Source organism: Theropithecus gelada, chromosome 7a, assembly GCF_003255815.1.
Source record: "Theropithecus gelada isolate Dixy chromosome 7a, Tgel_1.0, whole genome shotgun sequence".
Taxonomy (NCBI): Eukaryota; Metazoa; Chordata; class Mammalia; order Primates; family Cercopithecidae; genus Theropithecus; species Theropithecus gelada.
The window spans coordinates 18543660-18563454 of NC_037674.1; the positions used below are offsets into that span (position 1 = coordinate 18543660).

The following is a 19795-nucleotide window of genomic DNA, read 5'->3' on the forward strand; positions in this document are numbered from 1 at the left end:
ATGACAGAGGCTGCTACAGTCACGCTGTGGCTAGCTCAGTCTGTGCCAGCAGAGGCAGAGAGCTTGGGGAGGGCCAGTAGCCCCTGCTGGAGCCTCAGTTAAATCTGAATATCCCATTGTCCCAACCCTCCCACAGATGTGCACCGGGCTGTACTTTGGCTTAAGACTGCAGGTGGACATCTCCACTGCCCGGGAATCATTGAGTGTGTAGACAGGACAGCCTCCATGGAAGGCTGCTCATACCAGAGTCCCGCCTTGGCATAGGCCTTGCCATTGAGGCAGCTCTACTGTCTGTGCTGGTCTGAGGGTGGGCTGCCTGTCATGGGGGCAGCCGTTTCCCAGGGGGTGCTCATTGCCATCATCTGCAACACCTCATAGGCTTCTTGCTGCTTCTGCTCCGAGTCATTCTCTGCCAGACCTACCACTCTTGCTCTGCCAATATTGACTGTTTCTACAGATTTAGACCCAACTCCAGCCCTGGCTCCTATCCTGAAAAAGTACCACTGCCCAAGAAGCCTAGCCGTGAAGGCAGCTACCTGCTGCAGCCCTGAAGGCCACTGGCTTAGCCTGGAGCTTGGGACCTAAGTCCATCCCACCCACATCCTGAAATCAAGATTCCAGAGTTTTAGCCAGCCTAGGGTCTAGAACTTGGAGCCCAGCCTGCTTGGATTGGACCCAGCAACCCAGAGTCTAGCCATACTGGTTCTAAGAGAGGCTCAGTGGCCCTAGAGAGATGGACCATGGTGGGAGTTCATGAGCTGGTGGTAGGGCCATCTGGACTCTGTTCTGAGTCTACCCTTTGCCTAGGCTAAACATTTCTAGTTTGGGGAAGCAAACTGAAACCCATGGCAATAATGGGAGGTTGTCTAGGATGGGCCCCTCTCCTGGTCCTCCCGCTATTTGCTGAATAATAAATGGAATGGCTTTACCCTGGGGGAGTGTGTGGGGGAATTGTTATAGAAAGAACTATTCTCCCTTAGTCATTAAAGAACATGTTTGTATTCTTTTTTTAATGTGGATGAATGTTTGCTTTTTTTTTTTTTTTTAATTAGATGCATTCAATATTCCAAGTCTGGACAGCGTCAAGAATTATTACAGGTACTGTAATAAACAGAAGACAGACCACTGTGTAGAGTCAGTGTTATAAGGAGGGTGTGGTCAATTCAATGAATGAGAGAAAACTTAAAAAAAATTTTAAGAGGCAGGAGTCTAACTATTTTGCCCAGGCTAGCCCTGAACTCCTGAGCTCAAACGATCCTCCTGCCTCAGACTCCTGTGTAGCTGGGGCTGCAGGCACATACTACTGTGCCTAGCTGAAAACATTTTTTAACAGAAAAAGTTTTTCTATAAAGAATCTCTGGTAATTAAAAAAATGAGCCTTTTTGTCTTCTTGTGACAGATGCATTTCTTTTTGTTTAGACTTTTTCTTTAATTCTTTCTGTTTCATATACAGGCATGCCTCGTTTTATTGTGCTTCGCCTTATTGCGCTTTGCAGATGTTGCGTTTTTTACAAATTGAAAGTTTGTGGCAAGCCTGCCTTGAGCAAGTCTATGGGAGCCATTTTTCCAACAGCACATGCTCACTTTGTGTCTCTGTGTCTCATTTTGGTAATTCTCACAATATTTCAGACTTTTTCATTGTATCTGTTATGGTGATCTGCGATCAGTGACCTTTGCTGTTACTATTGTCATTGTTTTGGGGTGCTACAAACCTTGCCCATATAAGTCCAGGAACTTAATCAATAAATGCTGTATGTGTTCTCAGTGCTCCACCAACCAGCTGTTCTCCTATCTCTCTCCCTCGCCTCTGGCCTCCCTATTCCCTGAGAGACAACAATATTAAAATTAGGCCAGTCAATAACCCTACAATGGCCTCTAAGTGTTCAAGTGAAAGGAAGGGCCCAACATCTCTCACTTTAAATCAAAAGGTAGAAATGATGAAGCTTGGTGAGAAAGGCTGTTGAAAGGCTATCAGGTAGGCTGAAAGCTAGGCCTCTTGCGCTGGAGCAGTGAGCCAAGTTGTGAATGCAAAGGAAAAGTTCTTGAAGGAAATGGAAAGTGCTGCTCCAGTGAACAGATGAATGATTAGAAAGTGAAACAGTCCTACTGCTGATGTGGAGAAAGTTTTAGTGTTCTGGATAGATGATCAAAGCATCTACAGCATTCACTTAAGCCAAAGCCTAATCCAGAGCAAGATGCTAACTCCCTTCAATTCTGTGAAGACTGAGAGAGGTAAGGAAGCTGCAGAAGAAAAGTTGGAAGCTGGCAGAGGTTGCTTCATGAGGTCTGAGGAGAGAAGTTGACTCTATTACATAAACATGCAGTGTGACGCAGCAAGTGCTGATTGGAGAAGCTGCAGCAAGTGACCCAGAAGATCTAGCTAAGATAATTGATGAAGGTGGCTGCACTAAACAACAGATTTTCCGTGTAAGTGAAACAGCCTTCTTTTGGAAGAAGATGCCATCTAGGACTTTCATAGCTAGAGAGAAGTCAATCCCTGGCTTCAAAGGACAGGCTGACTGTTGCTAGGGGTCCATGCAGTTGATGACTTTTTTTTTTTTTTTTTTAAGAAAGTTACACAATAATTTATTTATTGAGGGCCTCCTCTCCCCGCCCTTGCAGTCTCTAGGTCACTTTTCCGCTTGTAGATGTTGCACGTCAGCCCTAGAAAGATGACTGGGGGCAGGGGCACTGCATCCTGTTCAGTGAGACCCATAATGTGGCTGTAACTGTCTTCCTAGTATTGCAAGAACACGGCCGGCAGGTCCGGCTCCTCATACAGTCTTCACCAGGGCCACCTTCTCGGCCTCCTTCTGCCCGTAGTTCTCCTTCAGGATCTGCTACTGTTCCTGAGTGGCCCGTTGCAGACACTGAACCACCAGTCAGCTGCATTTGTTGTCCTGTTTGTCAGTGCCAACTTTGCCGGTCACACTGGGGTCCCCAAAAGAGGTCAAGGTAATCATCCTGAATCTGAAAGAACTCTCCCTCTCCCATCTCCAGCAGGATCTTCTTGGCATTGGTGTGCTCCTTCTCACCATCAATGCCTGCCATGTACATGGCTGCAGCTACAGGAAGGCAGAAGGAGTAGAAAGCTGCCTTGTACTTGACACTAGATTTGCACCTCTTTTCACTGAATCTGCCAAGATCTGCATTGCCCTGGGGGGCTGCCCAATCTCAGTCTGATAGAAACTCTGCAGGAAGAGCTGGATCAGGTTCAGGTAATAGGGCTGCTCCCTGCAATAGAGCTTCAGCAGGTGGTACATACATGCTTCCCTTCCAGAAGCATAGCATCATTGATGTAGCATCATTGATGGCGTCCAAACCCACGCCCAGCTTCTAATACCAGCAGATCTGTCCCCGGCGGGTGAGGGATGAATCCGTGATGTCATCTGCCACCAGGAAGAAAGCTTGCAGCAGTTCCACACACCAGCCCACAGTCAGGGCCCACTGGAGACTCTCAGCATCCTGTTTCCTCAGCTCCACCAGCTCCAAGAATAGTACTAGCACTGTCAAAGCCCAGTGATACTTGCCTCCAATGCCATTGTGCTACAGGACCTCCTTGAGCTGGGTGATAGCATCTCCTGTCTCTGGGTGCCCCATCTCATCCTCAGTCAGCACCCTAACAATCTGGGAGAAGCACTGAACGAAATCCTGATTTTCTTGGACAGAAATGTCTGATTTCTGGTCTCCATTCATTCTGAGGGAGGAGCAAAGGGCTCTGTTCCTGGACGTGGGTTCCTGCTCCATAGCCAATGACTTTAAGTGGAGCCAATGCCTATTTACCATTCTGAAAATCCTTGGGTGCTTCAGCATTATGCTAAATCTACTCTGCCTGTGTTCCATATATGGAACAACAAAGCCTGGATAATAATAGCACATCTGTTTACAGCGTGGTTTACTGAATATTTGAAGTCCACTGTTGAGAACTACTGCTCAGAAAAAGATATTCCTTTCAAAGTATCAATGGTCATTGACAATGCACCTGGTAACCCAAGAGCTCTGAGGAAGTTGTACAAGGAGATGAATGTTACTTTCATGCCTGCTAGCGCAGTATTCATCCTGTAGCCAATGGATCAAGAAGTAATTTCAACTTCCAACTCTTACTATTTAAGAAACACATTTCATAAGACTATAGCTGCCTTAGATTATGATTCTTCTTCTGATGGATGTGGGCAGTCGATTGAAAAATTTATGGAAAGGATTCACCATTCTAGATGCCATTAAGAACAGTTGCAATTAATTGGAGGAGGTTAAAATAACATGTTAAACAGGAGTTTGGAAGAAGTTGATTCCAACCCTCATGGATAATTTTGAGGGGTTCAAGACTTCAGTGGAGGAAGTAACTGCAAATGTGGAAATAGCAGGAGAACTAGGATTAGAAGTGGAGCCTGAAGAGGTGACTAAATTGCTGCAATCTTAGGATAAAATTTGAACAGATGGCAAGTTGCTTCTTATGGATGAGCAGAAAACATGGTTTCTTGAGAAGGAAACTACTCCTGGTAACTATGGTGTGAACATTTTTGAAATGACAACGAAGGATTTAGAATTATACATAAATTTAGTTGATAAAGCAATGACAGTGTTGGAGAGGATTGGATTTCTTTGGGTAAAATGCTATCAAGCAGCATTGCATGCTACAGAGAAATTCTTGTGAAAGGAAAAGTCAATTGATGTAGCAAACTTCATGGTTGCCTTATTTTAAGAAATTACCCCAGCCACCCCAACCACCACCCTGATAAGCCAGCAGCCACCAACATCAAAACAGGACCCTCTATCAGTAAAACGATTTGACTCACTGAAGGCCCAGATGATCATTAGCATTTTTGGCAGTAAAGTTTTTTTTTTTTTTTTCCCTGAGACAGGGTCTCACTCTGTCACCCAGGCTGGAGTGCAATAGCGCGATCTCAGCTCACTGCAACCTCCACCTCCCAGGCTCAAAGTGGTCCTCTCACCTCAGCCTCTCGGGTAGTTGGGACCACAGACATGAGCCACCATGCCTGGCTAATTATTGTATTTTTTTAGAGAGACAGGGTTTCGATGTGTTGCCCAGGCTAGTCTCGAACTCCTGGGCTCAAGTGATCCACTCACCTCAACCTCCCAAAGTGCTAGGAGAACAGGCGTGAGCCACCATGCCCAGTCAGTAGAAGTATTTATAAATTAAGGTATGTGCATTGTTTTGTTGGACATGAAGCAATTGTACACTTAATAGACTATAGTATGGTGTAAACATAACTTTTTTTTTTTTGAGACAGGATCTTGCTCTGTTGCCCAGGCTGGAGTATAGTGGCACCATCTTGGCTCACTGCAACCTCCATCTCCCTGGTTCAAGCGAGTCTCCTGACTCAGCCTCCTGAGTAGCTGGGACTACAGGCATGTGCCAACATGCCTGGCTAATTTTTCTATTTTTAGTAGAGACAGGGTTTTGCCATGTTGGCCAGGCTGGTCTCAAACTCCTGACCTGAAGTGATCTGCCTGCCTCAGCCTCCCAAAGTGCTGGGATTACAGGCATAAGCCACTGCGCCCAGCCGTAAACATAACTTTCATACACACTGGGAAACCAAAAATTCATGTGACTCGCTTTTTTGCAATATTTGCTTTATTGTGGTGGTCAGGAACCACAATACCTCTGAAGTATGCATGTAGTTTAATGCTTTGTTTTGGCTAATGGTACTTTTAATATTCCACATGGGCTTAAACAATTTTTTAAGTCATTGATACATAGGAAAAGTCATTTATATCAGAGCTTGTCAGCCACACTGCTGAGGTCACTGGGTTTTCAGAATCCTGAGATACTGATTTTCCTGGCCTCTGTGGTGGCTGGAGAGCCCAGTTAGTCACCTGGCTGCTTTATCTTTTCATCCTGTGTCATATAAATATTAAAATAATCGTTATTTGTCGTGAATGTGAAAAGGCAAAGGCAAAGAAACTAGAGAAACCAATTCTCTAGTTTCATTAAGTTTAGATTCCTCTTTTGGTTGCAGTTCACTTTTCAGCCTCAGGATATTCAGTAGCTTTGTTCTGCATTGTCAATCAATCATGTAGCAAATATTTATTGAGAGTCCATCCCTAGCTGGATAGTGTGAGAGATACATGAGCTAATGTTAAAAATTTGGCTTTTGCCTTCAAGGAACTGATAGTGTAGTTAAGGGACATCAGAATTATTTAGGAAACAATTAGAAAAGAACATGAAGGAATGGCTGATGAAATGCTAGATTATTTGGTACACATGATAATCACTATGAGAAATCAGAAAATCGTGGGTGGACATAGAGAAGACTTTATAAAAGCAGCAAAAAGTGTGTCCAGTCTTAAAAAATGAGTAGCATTTGAAGAAGTAAGACATGCCAAGGAGGATATTTTAGGCAAAAGAATAGGTATGAATAGATCTTTAAAAGCTATGCACTGGGAAACCAAAAACTGAACTTTGCTGGGGCAGTAAGGAAACTGGTATCACCAGAATTAACATCCATACTGAGGACTGGTATGACACTGGATAGGTAGCTTAGGGCTAATTTATATAGGTCTTAAGTAACAAGCATAGAAATTGAGATGTGATGGGTAATAGTTGGTAATTCAGCATAGGTTCTTAAGGAGGCAAGTAACATAATTAAAATAGTGTTTTATAAAGGGCAATCCCACAATGAAAAAGGAAAAAGATGGGGTAAAAAGGAAAAAAGATATTGGAGTTATGTGGACTAAATAGGAGGGTCCTGCAATAGTCCAGTTGTGATATGAAGAGACATACCCATCTGAACTAAGTTCCTGGATATGGAGATGGTGACATCAATTTGAGGATGATAGGTCAAAAAGCACTGGTTAACTGAGTTTGTATAATTAGAGTCACCATACATTGGAAGAGGAGGTTGTTCTCTTTTGTTAATGTGAGAAAGGAAAAGGACAGAGATGAAAATCTTTCACTTCCTGTTAACTGTTTGTATCTTTGATGGTGATTATGGGCAGTTAGGAGACATTTTCAGAAATAATTAACAGGAATTGGGGCTGAGTGGTTATTTGGAAAGTAAAGTGAATAGTCACTTTAAAGTTTCTTACCTTTGTATTTTTGTTTTTAGCCACCTAAACTTTATCTGAATTTAATAAATGGCATTTTACTAAAAATGTAAATATTACAGAAATATCAGTCTGAAGAAAAAAAATTAAAGTTAAATCTTGATCTTAAAAATGTCCCAGAGAGGAGGCAGAGCTTTCTGTGAGGCGAGATCACGCCACTGCACTCCAGCCTGGGCGACAGAGCGAGACACTGTCTCAAAAAAAAAAAAAAAAAAAAAAAAGAAGTCCCGAAGAGGCTGGATGCAGTGGTTCTTGCCTGTAATCCTAGCACTTTGGGAGGCTAAGGCAGGTGCACACTTGAGTCCAGGAGTTCGAGACCAGCCTGGGCAACATGATGAAACCCCATCTCTACAAAAATACAAAAATTAGCTGGGCATGGTGGTGTGCACCTTTAGTCCCAGCTACTCAGGAGGCTGAGATGGGTGGATCGCTTGAGCCCAGAAGGCTGAGATTGCAGTGAGCCAAGATCATGCCACTGCTCTGTAGCCTGGGTGACAGAGCCAGACCCTGTCTCAAAAAAATAAAATAAGCCCCAGAGAATGCCAAAATCCCATATTATGTTAGCATCATATATTTTAACTTGTGTTTTCAAATAGTTGGATTTATTTTTAGACAGTTGGATTTTAGTGTATCAAAAATGCAGGAAAGGAAACAACATATGTAAGATTATAAGATTCTGAGGAATAACTGAACATAAAATAAGAAAAAATATAAGTAAAAATTTTAATTTAGACTAAAACCCTGAAACAGAACTTTTTTTTTTTTTTCTGAGATGGAGTCTCACTTTGTTGCCCAGACTGGAGTGCAGTGGCATGATCTCAGCTCACTGCAAGCTCTGCCTCCCGGGTTCACGCCATTCTCCTGCCTCAGCCTCCCGAGTAGCTGGGACTACAGGCGCCCACCACCATGCCTGGCTAATTTTTTTGTATTTTTAGTAGAGACGGGGTTTCACCGTGTTAGCCAGGATGGTCTCAATCTCCTGACCTCATGATCCGCCTGCCGTGGCCTCCCAAAGTGCTGGGATTATAGGCGTGAGCCACCATACCTGGCCCTGAAATAGAAATTTTAAAAATACCAAGAAGAAAGGCAATAGAACTAATTGACATTGTTTAAATTGGGTTTGACTAATTTCTGAGTATTAGTTGTAATTTCTGTATAATATATTTACTCGGGTTACATTATACATGATGGCTTTTGTGGCCCACTAGCATATTAAATTTCAGGAGTTTATTTGTATTTTTAAATATATGCTGTTAGGTAAAAATCATGTAAGACACTTAGATTAAAGATAATACCAACTTTCCTTATAATGTTCTGACATTTGAATAATATAGGTATGCCCCCCAATAAAATCTATACTTTCCTTCTTGTTTATTCAACACATACTTAATGAGTGCGTGCTCTGTACTGTGTTACCCATCCTTTCTTCCTGGTCTTCACTCTGCAGTTTTATGGACACCTGAACACTGTTGACACTTAAGGTGGTAAACTTTCATTAGTGGATATAGACCCTGTGTATATTATCAATGTATCTTTAGGAACTGAAAAAGATTTAACAACCCAGACCTAGACTAATATTTTTCTCCTTGCTTGAAGACTTCGTCTTGTCTTGCTTGTGAATTAAGCCTCTGTAGTCCTGTTTCAAGAAGTAAACAGCTTTTGTATCTCACTACACCAAGAATTCTTCTAGGTACTTAGTAGGCCCTGACTAAATCTGCAAATGATTGATAAATACTGTTCCGCTTTATTCTGATTTGTTTCTTTTTGAATATTTAATGGACTGCCTAAAAGAGCTCTCTTACTTCTGAACGTTACTTGGTGAACTTGTGTTTGGTTATTGATGAATTAGTTTGCATGAGTCTTTGGGGACAATGGGAGAAAAACTTCGCAATTTGATCAGTTTATCCATTGTGGATCTAGTTTAGTATACTTCTCTGTCAGATCAGCAAATCTCTTTTTCAAAGGAAGGTAAAATTTTGTGTATTCCGGAAGGAATTTTAAAGCATTGTCTTTTTATGATTACACTAACACCCTCCTGTCTTCTATTTTTTAGGAAATATTCTGCTGTACGTAGAGATGGCTCTTTCCATTATGTCCACAGTACTCCCTTTGGCAACTATTCGTTCATCTGTGTAGATGCCACCATAAATCCAGGGCCTAAGAGACCCTATAATTTCTTTGGAATTTTAGATAAGGTGTAGTAAAAATCTTACTTCCCTTTGTAGTTTACTTATTTTTTCATGGATACATGTGGATCACTTAAAGTTATCATAAGTAAACTAGTTATTATCTAGGAGTGCTTGAGAGAAATTTAACTTGGTTACAGGTATGGCTAGAAGTTACTGGCTATTTCAGCACTATTTTTGCTATCCTTGTTCTTGTCCCAAAATCTGAGAAAGAAGTACCTCACACTTTATGGAGTAAACATTTATTAAATAGGTACTGAGTACAGGATGCACTTTGGACATCCAGCAAGGAACAGGACATACAGCTTTGTGTGGTATATTCCTAAGTTCCCACAATTGCCAGTTCTAACTAGTGGGTTTTTTTGTTTTTTTTTTTGAGACGGAGTTTTGCTCTGTCGCCCAGGCTGGAGTACAGTGGTGTGATTTCAGCTCACTACAACCTCCACATCCCAGGCTCAAGCAGTTCTCGTGCCTCAGCCTCCCAGGTAGTTAAGATTACAGGCATGTGCCACCACACCCAGCTAATTTTTGCATTTTTACTAGAGAGGGGGTTTCGCCATGTTGGCCAGGGTGGTCTTGAACTCCTGATCTCAAGTGTTCTACCAGCCTCAGCCTCCCAAAGTTCTGGGATTACAGGCATGAGCCACTGTGCCCAGCTGGTCTATATTTTTTTAAGAAGAGAAGGACAACTATTGAAATCAATACGTTTATTTTCAAGTATTTTGACAAGACTAGGTGATTGCTGGATTTAAACTGTGGAAAGTCTCATTTGAGAACCTCTTATTATTTCTTGGTACAGTAAATGCCAACTCATTATTTAATAAGCATATGCCCCTAAGTAAGACATACGTGCTCATATGAAAGAATACAAACGTGATAAGATCAAGTTCTTAGACTCTTAGAGTATTTAATCTAGTGGTAAGGTATAAGACCAGTATAGAAATAAATATAATAAAGAGCAGAATTTGCTAAATTAGAACTATGAGGTTCAGAGTTATACGAGAGTTCGAAAGAATGTGAAATCAAGTGAACAGAATATTGTCAAATGCATTGCGTTACTTTAGGCATTTTATTTAATTGGGTTCTATTTTGTTTCCTATCTATCAAGTGTCTTTAGTCAGGGTTGATGAACTTATATTAAATCCCATTCCTTTGTATAGTGTTTTTTAAGGTAGAATTCAAGGATCATGTACATGAAAACCAACTGGAGTGTTACAAAATGCAGATTCCCTGGCCTTGCCCCAGACTTACCAAATTAAAAACCCTGAGGGTAGAGCCCAGAAATGTATTGCTGTAAGCACCTTACAGATAATATTAATGCATATTTACATATGTACCAGTTATTTTTTGAAATCAACTTTTGAGGTATGATTTGAATACTATAAAATACCCTCATTTTAAGTGTTTGAAGAGTTTTGACAAATGTATATACTGGTATAACTGTCACCACAGTTAAGACTAGAACATTTCCATCATCCTAAAGTCTTATCTTCCATGTACAGTCTTCACCGCTTAGGGAATCACTGATTGGTTTTCTATCAGTATAGATTCGTTTTGTTTGTTTTAAAATTTTGTATAAATGAAATCATACGTTATGTACTCTTGGGTCTGGCTTCTTTTGCTCATTATGTTTCCAAGATCCATCCATATGATTGTGTGTATCATTAGTTCTTTCCTTTCTGTTGCTGAGTAGTATTCCATCGTGTGGATGTATTACAACTTGTTGATGGTTTCTAGTTTTTGGCTATTATCAGCGCTGTTATAAACATTTAGGTAGAAGTCTTTCCATGATATTATTTTAGAAGTTTAGTTTCTGTATCCTTTTTATTAATTGTAATGTGTTATACAAAGCTGTAAAGATTAGTGATGACTTCTTTATTTCTCAATTTCCTTATCTATTAAAATAGATATCTTCCCTACCTATTGCAGAGTTATTTTTAGGATCAAATGAAATATATGTGAAAACCATTTGAAACTTACAGAGGTCCATAGAGGGCATTAACTAGTAAAGGTTTAAGGTCTACACACATATAATAATTATTATACATCTTCAGAGGAGTTTTCTAATCTGTTGACATTAGATTTTAGCCTGAGCCCTAATTTAAGATCCTTCCATTTTTCTCCCATTTCAGAAAAAGATGGAGGAGCTCTTATTACTGGCCAAGGAAAGTAGTCGGAGCAACCATACAATTTGGTTTGGACACTTTACAACATCCACTATTCTTTCTCCATCACCAGGAATCCGGTCAATAATGAGGTGAGACAAGCTTCCAAAATCAGAATTCATTTGTTTTTAGTTTTTTATTTTGCTGTACCTATTCTGCTTTTCTGGCAAGACATTTTTATTAGTTTGGCCTCCCAAGTTATCTTTGTTCATTTATTTCATTTATTTTTCACTGGTTAGTTCGGCGATAGCTTATTTGTGTGGACACCTCCATACACTTGGTGGACTGATGCCTGTTTTGCACACTCGTCACTTCCAGGGCACTTTGGAACTTGAGGTGGGAGACTGGAAGGATAATAGGAGGTAAGAGAACCTCCCCACAGAATAAAACTTATACACATAAGTTTTGCCAAAGCAATGATAGTTTTGTTACTGATATCATGGGTGATCACAGTTAAAGAAAAACTTGTGATATTTCTGCCTTTTTAAAGTAATATATGTCTCTGCAATCTTCGTCATTTTGTGGAAACCTTGTCACAGCAGTGATGTTTACTATCACTATGTTACATTGGATTTTCAAGATATGTCCATTAGGAAATGGACTCAAACTCTAATGTGCACAAGAATTATGGAGGAGCTTATGAAAAATAAAAATTTTCAGGCGCTACCTCTAGAGATTTTGATTGTGTTGGTCTGGATTAGGGTCCAACAAACTACTTTTTTTTTTTTTTTTTTGAGACAGAGTCACATTCAGCCACCTAGGCTGGAGTGCAGTGGCGTGATCTTGGCTCAGTGCAACCACCGTCTCCTGGGCTCAAGTGATTCTCCTGTCTCAACCTACCTAGTAGCTGAGATTACAGGCACGTGCCATCATGCCCGGCTAATTTTTGTATTTTGGTAGAGACAGGGTTTCACCATGTTGGCCAGGCTGGTCTTGAACTCCTGACCTCAGGTGATCTAGCCGCCTTGGCCTCCCAAAGTAGCAGGATTACAGGTGTGAGCCACGGCACCTGGCCCAAACTGCATTTTTTAAAAGCCCTCTGGGTGGTCTATGCACCACAATTTGAGAAATACTAGTACTAGAAGTGCCTTCTTTTTTCTCCTGAATTTTGTATCTACCATACTGGTTACTGCTACAAGATGGCAGTGATTTAAGTCCTTCAAATAGATGATAGTTGACTTTTTTAAGGTTAAAGTCTAACAGAAAACATGTTTATCAAAAGCATGTAGTACAGTTAAATATATGTTTTTTTCTTTTTTAAAAGAAGTATTTAAGTGAAACAGTTTATCAAGTTTTGAGGAGTATCATCTTATTGTTTAACTATTACAGTTATTTAATTTATACAAACGCTGTGCTCTCAGATAATAGGTACTCAACAAAGATTTGTTGAGCTGAATATGTTATCTTTTTGTTTTTAACTACTTCCATTAATTAAAAAGGAACTTTACATCTTGGAAGGTACTTCCTCATTTTGGTTGACTTTTTAGAAACTGTATGAGTTATGCTTGAAACCTGTAATTATTTGGCAACTATAATTACTTTGAGCTAAGAGTTGTCTGTTCATGGCTGTGAGGCTGTGGGCTGGGCTATGATTGCCTTTTGTGAGATAGTCTTACTAAGCCTTGACCAGCTTCTTTATTTCTTCTAAGTGCTCCAGTTACAAGTTGTGTTGTTAATTATGAAGCCATTTCCTTTCTCTCTTCACCAGCTTTCCTGTGTTCCAACCTTGGGGTTTTATCTGGAGTTTACTGAAAGGACCTAAACTTTACCTGCCCTTATAAACACTTAAATTGTGTTCGTTACAATAGAAGAATTTTTAAAAACAGTATATTGGTAATATTAGGCTAGGCCTTATTGTAGATGCAGATAAATCCAGAAATATCAGTGGCTTAACACAAATGTTTTTCATTTGTGTAAATTCAATGTGAGTCAGAACAACTCTTGTCCATGGGGTGAGTCAGTAATTCAGACTTCGTCCGTCTTAAAATTCCTCTTTCGACATGTCAATTCCAGGGCAGGGAAGACAGCACGGAGAACTCACACCCACTCTTAAGTACTTTGGACCACAGGCATGATATGTGTCACTTCTGTTCACAGCCCATTGGCCAAAACTAGTCACATGGTCCCAACCTGATACCAGGGAGACTGGGAAATGCAGGGGAATGTGTAGAGTATTTGGTGAGCACTAGTGTTTCTGCCATAGTGAATCATTTCTTTTTTTAATTCGACAAGTTAGAAAATATAAAACTTTGGTTATTCTTTAATGAATATTTTATACCTTTTGTTATTGCATTTGGAAAATGAAAACAACTTTAATTTCTTTGAAATTATAGAAATGTTTAAGGCCAGGTGCAGTGGCTTACACCTGTAATCCCAGCACTTTGGGAGGCCAAGGGAGGGGGATCACCTGAGGTCAGAAGTTCCAGACTCCTGCCCAACATGGTGAAACCCTGTCTCTGCTAAAAATAGCCGGGCATGGTGGCGGGCACCTGTAATCCCAGCTACTTAATATTTTGTGTAGCAATGTTGATGGGATGAAGAATGTCAGGTATTAGGGTTATAATAAATGTTTTAGGTTCAAAGTTGTCTTAAAGTACAGGGATAAGATGAATTACTTCAACAAGTATTTATTTAAAAATTAAAGAGTACATACCATGTACAGGTGTTGTTCAAGAGCACAGTTGAATCCATTGCCCAGTCAGAGGCCAGTTATCTGACAAATGTGAAGGCTAAAGTGATAGGGTTAAGGGAGGAAAGAAAGAAAATATTACTTAAAGGCCGGGCGCGGTGGCTCAAGCCTGTAATCCCAGCACTTTGGGAGGCCGAGACGGGCGGATCACAAGGTCAGGAGATCGAGACCATCCTGGCTAACCCGGTGAAACCCTGTCTCTACTAAAAAATACAAAAAACTAGCCGGGCGAGGTGGCGGGCGCCTGTAGTCCCAGCTACTCTGGAGGCTGAGGCAGGAGAATGGCGTGAACCTGGGAGGCGGAGCTTGCAGTGAGCTGAGATCCGGCCACTGCACTCCAGCCTGGGCGACAGAGCGAGACTCCGTCTCAAAAAAAAAAAACAAAAAACAAAAAACAAAAACAACAAAAAAAAAAAGAAAATATTACTTAATCTGTATTCAAATTCATCATGTAAAAAAGTCCTAGTTATGTATTTTTATATTTGTTCTGTATATTACCTACGTGACCTCTTACAATGTGAAGTGACTAAATTACCTTATCATTATCTGGTCTCTAGGTACCGGATTTTTGCTTTTGATCATGACCTCTTTAGCTTTGCAGATTTGATCTTTGGCACATGGCCTGTGGTTCTTATCACCAATCCTAAATCACTCCTTTATAGTTGTGGTAAACATGAACCACTAGAAAGACTTCTTCACTCAACACACATCAGGTATGTAGCGATTTTTCAGAATTTCCTTTCAGTTTGATAATGATGGAAGATAAGTCATTGTGATTGCATTCCCGTATGAAAGCTATGAGACGCCCCATTTTAGTTTACACAGCAACCTACACATGATATAAAGATAGATTGCTTAGTGTTTTGTTCCCATTAAGTTAAAAAGCCGATCATGTTTCTAAGCTGATGAAATTTTAAAAACCATTCAGAAATCCGTAATTCTAACATTATTATTTTTGTTTTATTTTATTCAGCCTTTTTATTTGCATGCTTTTACATTGCTATAAGTGTAATGTACACATTCCTTTATAGCCTACTTTTTAAAATTTGCATTATATATCAAATTTGTTTTCATTTTGTTGTGTAGCCTTCTAAGAAAGCAAAAGCTATACATATATAATCCTTATGGAATTGAAAATTCAGTTGGCAAGTGAATTTGTTTTGTTTTGTTTTGATTTCGACAGTGTCTTGCTTTGTTGCCTGGGCTGGAGTGCAGTGGCCTGATCTTGGCACACTGCAACCACCGCCTCCTGAGTTCAAGCTTTTCTCATGCCTCAGCCTCTGGAGTAGCTGAGATTACAGGTGTGTGCCACTAAACCTGGCTAATTTTTGTATTTTTAGCAGAGAGAGGGTTTCACTGTGGTGGCCAGGCTGGTCTCGAACTCCTGACCTCAAGGGATCCACCCTTCTCCACCTCCCAAAGCGCTGGGATTACAGGCTTGAACCACCTTGCCCGGCTGTGAATTTGAGTATATAGATTAATAGAATCCTAATGGGACATTAACATTCTTTTTGCAAAGAGCCATATAACTTCTTTCAAGTGTAAGAGCGCTTTTAAAAATATACTTTTACAGTTTATTTTGAAAAGTAATACGACAGAACAACCTTTGGAAAACAGGGTAATGGGATTTTAAGTGTATTTTCTCCACTTCTAACAGAACTATTATTAACACTTCTGAGTATTTCTTCTCAGGCATTCTCTCTTAAGCATGTTTTTGTATAATTATAATCATAAAGCAGTCTATTCTCATCCTGATTTGTTTTCTTTCAACACAAAGAATGTACCACAGTTTTTCTAACCTTTTTCATGTCTCACTGGTGAACTTTTAAGTTTTTTCTTATTTGTGGATGAATATCTGGTACATATATATTCTTCCTTCACTTGAATAATTTCTTTAAGAAAGTGTTCTAGAAGTGGGATTCTAGATGAAAAAGTTTGAATTATTTTATGACTATTGATAAAAATTGCCCAATCCCTTTTTTTTTTTTGGAGTTAAAATCACTATTTTTAATCATGGTAAGCATGATTAAACAAAGTACACATAGCATAAAATGTACCGTTTTAACCATTTTTAAGTGTACAATTCAGTAGCATTAAGTTTAAGTTTACATTGTTGTGCAACCATCATCATTATCCATTTCTGGAACATTTATCATTTTCTAAAACTGAAATTTTTACCCATTAAACAATAACTTCCCATTCTTCCCTCTCCCACAGACTCTGGCAGCCACCAATCTACTTTCTGTCTCTATGAATTCGACTACTCTAGCTAACTCATATAAGTGGAACCATTCAATATTTATACTTTTGTGACTGGCTTATTTTCATTTAACGTGATGACCTCAAGGTTTATACATGTTGCGGCATGTGTCAGAATTTCCTTCCTTTTAAAGGCTGAATAATATTCCATTGCACATTGTGTGTGTGTGTGTATATATATATACACACACACATACATACACACACATACACACACACACACGTATACACACACACACACATATATACACACGCACACCATATTTTGTTTATGTGTTCAGCGGACACTTGGGTTGCTTCTACTTTTTGGCTATGTTGAATAATGCTTCTACGAATATGGGTGTACAGATATCTGTTCAAGTCCCTGCTGTCACTTCTTTTAGATATATATCCAGAAGTGGAATTGCTGGATCATATGGTAATTATCTGTTTAATTTTTTAAGGAGCTGCCATACTGTTTTCCATGGTGGCTGCACCATTTTATACTCCCACCAGCAGTGTATCAGGTATCCAATTACTTTCAACAACAGATGCTAATTTATAATATTACCAAGCAATATGAGTGCCAAATTCACAGTACTCTTTTTTTTTTTTTTTTGAGACTGAGTCTCGCTCTGTCACCCAGGCTGGAGTGCAGTGGCTGGATCTCAGCTCACAGCAAGCTCCGCCTCCCAGGTTCAAACCATTCTCCTGCCTCAGCCTCCCGAGTAACTAGGACTACAGGCGCCCGCCACCTCGCCCGGCTAGTTTCTTTTTTGTATTTTTTAGTGGAGACGGGGTTTCACCATGTTAGCCAGGATGGTCTCTATCTCCTGACCTCGTGATCCACCCGTCTCGGCCTCCCAAAGTGCTGGGATTACAGGCTTGAGCCACCGCGCCCGGCCCACAGTACTCTTATTATTATTGGATATTATGCTTGAAAAAGTATTTACTAATTAACTTGTAAAAAATGATACCAAGATGTTTACTTTTGTTTTTAATCACTAATGAAATGGAACACATACGTGTCAGTTAGGTTTTTTGGTGGGAGCTGGATATCAGGTTTAGGTGTCATACTCTCTGAAAGGGCTTGGTAGCCTAGTCCTGGTTATAACCCTGTTTCTTTGGGACAGATACCCTGGTACCAAATGAGTAGATGGTAGGCTTGACATTAGATTAACAAAATGAGATTTCTACCCTATATTATTTTCCTAAGAGAAAAATCAATACTTCTGCAGTTTCTTCAGAAAGAACTTTGAATCTACCTTACCTATATTTGTCAAAAGAAAATTGATTTTTCTTTCTAAAAAGTAAAAGAATAGTTCCGAATTTCTTACCAGTTCAGTTTTGCTAATTGTCCAACTCCAGAAGCCACCATTCAGAAAGAAACCAGATCATATAAATAGTGGCTTCTGCAGTTGTACAATATGATGGTTCTGCCTATATGTATATATTTGCAAGTTACAATAAGGTTTTTCTCCTTTACAAAAACAATGACAAACCTCAAACCATGTGTTTTATATATGCTCTCATTTTAGAGTTTTGGCCTTTTCCTTATCCTCCATTACTTCTGTCACAGTTAAGATTGATGGAGTTCATTTAGGCCAGGCTGTTCATGTGTCTGGTCCCATTTTCGTACTGAAGTGGAATCCTAGAAACTACAGTAGTGGGACACATAACATAGAAGTAATCGTCCAGGTAAGTTAGTAATTTATATTTACTATGTAAATGATTAAGCTGTAGCTTAATTCTGGTTTGGAATTTTTTAGTCAATTGGTAATGAAGCTATGTTTAAAAAAAAATTGGGGGCCGGGCATGGTGGCTCGCGCCTGTAATCCCAGCACTTTGGGAGGCCAATGCAGGCGGATCACCTAAGCATAGGAGTTCGAGACAAGCCTGGGCAAAACAGTGAAACCCCATCTTTACAAAAAAATACAAAAATTGGCTGGGCACGTGGCATGTGCCTGTAGTCTCAGCTACTCAGGAGGCTGAGGCAGGAGAATCCACTTGAGCCCAGGAGGTAGAGATTGCAGTGAGCTGAGATTGCACCACTGTACTCTAGCCTGGGCAACAGAGCCAGACCCTGTCTCAAAATAAACAAAAAAGTGAAAAAATTTGGGCTGAGGCTGGAGGATCGCTTGAGGCCAGTAGTTTGAGACCAGCCAGGGCAACATAGTGAGACCCCATCTCAACAAAAAAATAAAAGTTAGCTGGGCATGGTGGCGTGCATCTGTAGTCCTAGCTACTTGGGAGGCTGAGATGGAAGGATCGCTTGAGCCCAGGAGTTCAAGGTTATAGTGAGCTCTGATTGTGCCAGTGCACTCTAGCCTGAGTGACACAGCGAGACACTATCTCAAAAAAAAAAAAAAAAAAATTGAATACAGTGTATTTAGTATATTCTGAAAATGGGCACTCAGGAATAATTCTAATATTAGATTAAAAACTAGGCAGAGGAGAAGAGGAGTGGCCATAGACTCCCTTTTTTTAACCCCAGGAAATCATTATTTTGTTTTCTTCCAACTTTGCCCAGAATCTTTTCATAATAGGGGCAAATTCCCCAGTATACCCAAGGGTAATAGAATAAGTCAGAAAACATGTATTATGTTTCCATGTCTTTGATTGCTGTCTCTAATTATAACACAATTGTGTCATTATTTGAAAGCTTGAGGACACAGAATTTCCAGCGCATCAAAGGCACTTTTTTGTTAAGGGGAATAAGCATTGTTAGCATATGCAGTACCAGTTTGCCTTTTCTTATTCTGATTCAATTTAGGGCATTTAATTTATTAGCACCTGCCAGAGTAGAAAGTAATAATCATTACCAGAATAAAGCAGTTTCATTAAACTCTTAAGACGATAAGCTGTGCTCAGAAATTAGTTTCTTAAACACACACACACACACACAGACACACACACACAACTATCAATTTCTGCAACTTTGTGATTTGATGACAGTTTTTAACTATTTAATCTTCTAATATTGAGACTTAATTTGAAACACCAAATAATTTTTCAGAAAACATATGTAGTTATTTTCATTATCTTTTTTATCCCCCCTACAGAAACAGGTTGAGCAGGAAGAAACTATTTACTGAGCTCCCTCTAAGGAGATGCTAGGCACTTAGAATTATTTACTTAATCCGCAAAACAATCCTTTGTCGTGGGTAGTTTTACCCTTGGTTTGTAAATGGAGAAACTTGTACGTCTGCACAAGAGAAGACACTCTGCTATGCCACCCATCTTTAAAATGTTCTGTGTAGAAGGACGAAAAAACTTACAGAAGAAGTAGGAGAGATGGCTGGGGATGAACACTTAAGGTCTCTCATATTAGAAGAAGTTGGATCATTTTAAAGAGACTTAAAGGTTCATGTGCACCTAGAATAAATTATTGCCTGTCTTTTTTTTTTTTTTTTTTTTTTTTTTTTTTTTTTTTTTGGGGGGTTTTTTTT

General features: G+C 39.9%; 1 protein-coding gene and 1 pseudogene across 28 annotated transcripts in view; one reads left to right on the forward strand and one right to left on the reverse strand.

Annotated features, from left to right (window-relative positions):
- TMEM62 (transmembrane protein 62) overlaps positions 1-19795 on the forward strand; it is a 47324-nt gene that overhangs the window by 5097 nt on the left and 22432 nt on the right. For 10 of the 28 annotated variants that reach the window (XM_025389750.1, XM_025389747.1, XM_025389754.1 and 7 more), the window contains 4 exons: positions 11387-11511; positions 11659-11781; positions 14666-14821; positions 17885-18044. In XM_025389750.1, coding sequence (XP_025245535.1) covers positions 11387-11511; positions 11659-11781; positions 14666-14821; positions 17885-18044 — 564 coding nt within the window. Of the gene's footprint in view, positions 1-1052; positions 1099-9121; positions 9264-11386; positions 11512-11658; positions 11782-14665; positions 14822-17884; positions 18045-19795 lie in introns of all 28 variants that reach the window. The other 18 variants (XM_025389729.1, XM_025389739.1, XM_025389732.1 and 15 more) reach the window with 3 other exon arrangements.
- On the reverse strand, positions 2591-3747 carry LOC112627998 (annotated as a pseudogene).